General features: G+C 46.2%; 1 protein-coding gene across 1 annotated transcript; it reads right to left on the bottom strand.

Moving 5' to 3' along the window:
- Positions 1–1,973: 1,973 nt before the first annotated feature.
- Positions 1,974–4,742, bottom strand: MICOS13 (mitochondrial contact site and cristae organizing system subunit 13). Its single transcript, XM_054650092.2, has 4 exons — positions 4,653–4,742; positions 3,407–3,563; positions 2,629–2,680; positions 1,974–2,166 (listed from the first exon to the last, which is right to left on the bottom strand). Exons 1-4 carry the CDS (start codon positions 4,679–4,681, stop codon positions 2,069–2,071), a joined length of 336 nt encoding a protein of 111 aa, XP_054506067.1. The 5' UTR covers positions 4,682–4,742; the 3' UTR covers positions 1,974–2,068.
- Between the last annotated feature and the right edge of the window lie 31 nt (positions 4,743–4,773).

Genomic DNA, 4,773 nt, shown 5'->3' with positions numbered 1-4,773 from the left:
CTTGCTTTGTGTCAGCAGTCCCTGTCAAACAGATTTCTTCAGCTTAACATTGTTTCAAAGATGAAGTCTCAAAATGCCTTAGAGGTGTCCCTTTGCACTCCCAGGAATAGTGAAATAGTGAAATACTGTGTTTTACCTCACAGCTACCAACCCCTGTAACCATGGCCCCTGTGCCACCATGAGAGAACATTTGTGGATCACAGCTGCCAAAGTTTGACTGTCCTGCCACTGCAGAATTGCCACAGGAGCTTGTAGGGCAAGGAGTGTAGAATTCTTTTCATCTGGTGTCATGATGTCTAAAAAAGGAGTTAAACTCTGTGATAGCAGCACAGCTTCTGTAAGAGAGAGCCCAGAGGTGCTTGTCAGGATCACTTTATTCAGCTTCTGATAGATCAGGGTAGTCCAGAACTCCACCAGTCTCATACCCCAGTCATTTTACCTAGCAGTCCATCATTTCCTTAGAAGCCACCACTGGCTGTGCTTTGGCATCATTTTGTGTTGAGGGACTGACATGATCAAGATTGGTGCAAATGATCTGCTGCTCTACCATATCCAAGCTGTAATTTGTCTTTGTGCAGACACCTCTGGAGCAACATGACCTCAACCTTACCCTAAAATGCGTTTTATGATGCCAAGAGGAAAAAAACTTAATTCATTTGTAGGGTCACTGGGGTTTTTCCATCTTTAGAGAATGGGTTTTTTATGAGCTGCATGAAGATATTTTTTCATTCATCAATGGAGAAAGCATATTGCAATGACAAAGCTTTGGAGAGCAATCATCAAAGGGCAAAGAAATGGTACAGAAGATCCTGAAAAGCATGGAGAACTCGAGTTCTGAGCATAGCAGAGGTGCAGTGTCCTGTTTGTCCATGGTGGGCTTTGCTCCAAGTGGCTCCATTTGGTTTGTAGCAAAGCCAGAGAGAGGAAAACTCTTTGGATGAATGTCAGGATTTCCTTAGAGAAGGGGGAATAGGCCTGGTCCCAAAGCTGTGCTGCCTCCAGACCAGGGGCCATGGCAAAGCCAGAGAAGAAATGGGGCATTGATGGAGCTTCTCTGGGCTCTGGGGGGCTGTGAGGCACCTGCAGGACACAACTCCAGGCTTTGCTGAGCTTGGAGCTTCCATCTGGAGCATCAGGTTTAAGAGTTGCTGATGGACCCATGCCTCAGGAATTAACTTAAGCACTTGGTAAAGCCATTTGCATCTTAGCCAAATCCTCTGCAATCTCTGGGCAGTTGGCTGCATCGTTTATCTATCTGTTAAAAAAGGAAACAAAACTGCAAATCCTTCTTCATCCTCATGTTCTATATTTGCTTCCTGATTTGAGTAAGGACTCGTCCTGCTGTTCCCTGTTCTGCAGCTGTGTTTTGGCACATTCTAAATTACAACAATCCTATCAGAGAGAGTTAAAAACACAGAATCAATTTGTATCTTTATTTTACAAGTGGTGCCCTCCTTATATTTGCCTGTGAAAAGTGACAGGAGCACCTAAATTATATATTCTACCTTTTGCACCTACTTTACATTGCAGGAAGAAGCAAAACCTGTGACTGAAAAGTGACCTTGTGAAAGTTTTCATCCACATTAAAATGAAAATGTGCACAGTCTGCCAACTGGGCCATGGTGCAAGCTAACAAAAGGTTTCATGCAGATAAACTTTGCTCAGTTACTCTCTCCTGTGTTGTATAATCCTCCTAGGCCACCTTTTACAGCATCTTTTACTGTTACCTTGGATTTTAAAATTTTTTTTGAACTCTTATTGGTTTGGTTTGAATGAGATGGCATTTCTCTTCAAGATTAATTCAGCTTCAGAACAGAATAATCTATTTTGTTTCCAAGCTTTAGAACAGAAGCTGTTGTCAGCACATGGCCATCACTTCATCACAAATACCTGTGATTCCTGGAGCCTTGGATCAGTGCTAAGACAAAGCAATCCTTCCACTCTGCAGGCTAAAACCAACCCAAATACAAATGGAGGTTCCACCAAAGTCTTTTATTGTAGCCCTTACACGGCTGAGCTGCCCTCCAGAGGTGCAGAAGGAGAGAATCCTGAGCTCTGGGGAACGGGGTCATTTCACAAGATCCTTCACGTATTTCCAGCCTTCCACTGTGTACTCACAGGCCCTGCTGGGAGCTGCAGACAAGGCAGACATGACTGTGTGCACTCCTGCGAGCAAAGCAGAGAAGAATTACCCCAAAATCATCATTCAAACCAAATTTCCCAATTTCCAACACCACCACTGTCGATCTCTTCAAGCCCTGAGCATTTGTGACACAGAAATTCCAACTTCAGGGTCTGTACATGGGCTAAGACAATTCCAGGACTGAGCTCAGCTCTTTGTTTAAGTCCTGTTTTATTTCTGGCCTTGCCACACTCCATGGGTGATGCTGGACATGTCACAGTTATTTGTGGATTGTGTTTCCCCACAATTACATAAAGACTCTTTTCTGCACCATAAAACCTATATATGACTAGGTATTTATAACCTAGTGTAGGTATTAATTACTGGTATTTATAGGTTTGGCCTTCAAACAAAAATGTCTAAAATTCTAATAACAATGGGAATGCTCATCCCTTCTGAAAGGCCAAAGCCTGAGCTCAGACTCAGTTCGTGAGCAGTTATTTTACCTTTATTCCAGGAAGCAGAGAGGGAAAAGTCAATTTTTGGAGTGGATGGGAGCTAGAAATAAAGAGAGAGACAAAATATCAGCACTTGAGGGCTTTCACTTGGAATTCACATCACCTTGGCAAAGCCTCTTGACCTCAGATCTCAAAATTACTTTGGTGCCTACTCTCCCTAGGCCTCAAAAGGGACCAGACATGATGCTTAAAGTCTGGGTTTTGCTTTTTCCTGCAATTTAAAGTAGGTGCAAAAGGCAGAACTTATCATTTAGGTGTTCCTGAGAAAGCATCTCCATGGCTGTCTCTGTTAGTTTATAATTGTAATATGAAAAATCTCAAACTTCCAGCAAAGGTCTCTGATTTTCTGAGGATTTTTCAAACTAAGAACTACTCATAGAGGAGGGGCCTCTTCAAGCAATTGAAATTCAACTTGAACTGTTGGCAATGTGAAAAATTGGGAGGATAATATTTTTATTGTTTTTCTTAAAAACAAGTAGGATCCTTCAGTGCAATCAATACCTCCCAGAGCATGTTTGCAGTCCCTCCCTTGACCCTGCTTACCCCTCTCCTTTGAAATAACATCTCTGAGCAATGTCTCTGCCCCAAATTTAGCATTTTATTCGCCTTCCATTTCAATCCTCTTCAAAATATTCGCCGTGTGAAATCCAGTTTTAGCAGTAAAACTCCTGCCAGCCTCACTGTAATCAGAATATCACCCCCATATTTTCTCTTCCTGATTCAGGGGAAGTGTTTGTGTTGCAGGCATCACCTGAGCAGCCCTTACCTCCCAGCCCAGGTAATCTGTCCACTCTTGGATAGCTGGAGGCAGCGTTTCCTGAGCTTTCTTCAGTGCTTCAGCACCTTCTATGCCACTGCCCAGCAGCCCCTGGTCATATGCCACGTACACAGCAGCTCCAGCCAGGCCTCCTTTGACCAGAAACCTGAAAGAATTGAAAGCACAACAGTTCAGTTCCTGTTCTGACCATCAGTGCATCTCTCTCAGTGGTTGTGACTGCCAGAGAAGGTAGCAATAAAGAAACCTCATGTCTTACTGTAAGTAAAAATCAGCAGAAAAATGTTTTCCTATGTTCCTTGCCTTCCCAGGACAACTATTTCCTGTCAGCCCCTTGAAACTACTCCTAATTCACATTTTATCAGTGATGGTTTTCAATATAAAAACGAGAAATGTCACGTTCCTCAAGAGCATGTGCCACTTTTTAAAGCCTGAGAATCACTGCCAAATTCCTCTGCTAAAACTAAAGGATTCTGCAGTGAGCAAGCCATGCATGTTCATTCTTCCTGATAAATCTGATATTTATCTCATAAATCTGACAGACACCAATATCTTTACAGCCCATGAACACCTGGCCACGGCTTTTGCACTGCGGAGGCTTTTAAAGTTTCCCTGCACGATGTGCAGTCACCAGTTCTACAGCTGTGATGCCAACCTACACAAGGGAAGATGGGAAGAGAATATTTGGCATTTATTGGCATTTCTATTATAAATAAGAGATCTGAGGTAAGCGATTTTCCCAGACTCGCAGAGAGATGTTTTCCCTTTAAAAAAAAAACAGCAAAACTTGGCAGACAGTGGTACTGCAGTAATAGGACATAAAGCAGATACAAGAGAGCTGAGAAGAGAGAACCAATTTTTAAAGTCGTGTATTCACATGCATTTTGGATAAAAGCGATTTCTCTGCTGAAATGCGCTGCTGGCCCCCAAGGATACCCGTGCAGCCCCGAGCCCCGCGCTACTCCCGGGTTTGTTACGTGTCCGTATCCGCCCGCGGAGAGCGGCGGGGCCCTCCCGGCCTGTGCAGACACAGCCGGGGAGCCGCGGGGGCAGGCGAGGCCAAGGGCGCGGAGCGAGGCGAGCACAGCCGAGGCACAGGGAGGCCGCGGGCCTGGGGACGGGCCGGGGACAGCGGCACTGAGCACTGAGGGCCGGGCGGGGAGTGCGGAGGGGAAGCTCCGTGCGGAGGGTGCGGGAGGGCCGGGCCGGGAGGGCGGGCAGGGCCGGCGGGACTCACTTGACAGCGGGCAGCAGGCGGGCGGCCATGGCGGCGGCGGGGCCGGAACCGTCACGTGCGCGCGCGGCCCCGCCCGCGCCGCCGGCGTGAGGGGCGGGAGGGGCGTGAGGGGCGGGAGGGC

The sequence above is a fragment of the Agelaius phoeniceus genome, chromosome 29, assembly GCF_051311805.1.
Source record: "Agelaius phoeniceus isolate bAgePho1 chromosome 29, bAgePho1.hap1, whole genome shotgun sequence".
NCBI classification, from domain to species: Eukaryota; Metazoa; Chordata; class Aves; order Passeriformes; family Icteridae; genus Agelaius; species Agelaius phoeniceus.
The sequence above is the reverse complement of the archived record's forward strand: the minus strand, read 5'-3'. Positions and strand labels throughout refer to the sequence as shown.

Coding starts and splice junctions, on each gene's coding strand:
- MICOS13 (XM_054650092.2), bottom strand. CDS start 4,681: ATGGCCGCCCGCCTGCTGCCCGCTGTCAA. Junction 2,681..3,406: donor CAGATTACCTGGGCTGGGAG/GTAAGGGCTGCT, acceptor CTTTATTTCTAG/CTCCCATCCACTCCAAAAAT. Junction 2,167..2,628: donor CTCTGCTTCCTGGAATAAAG/GTAAAATAACTG, acceptor CTTTGCTCGCAG/GAGTGCACACAGTCATGTCT.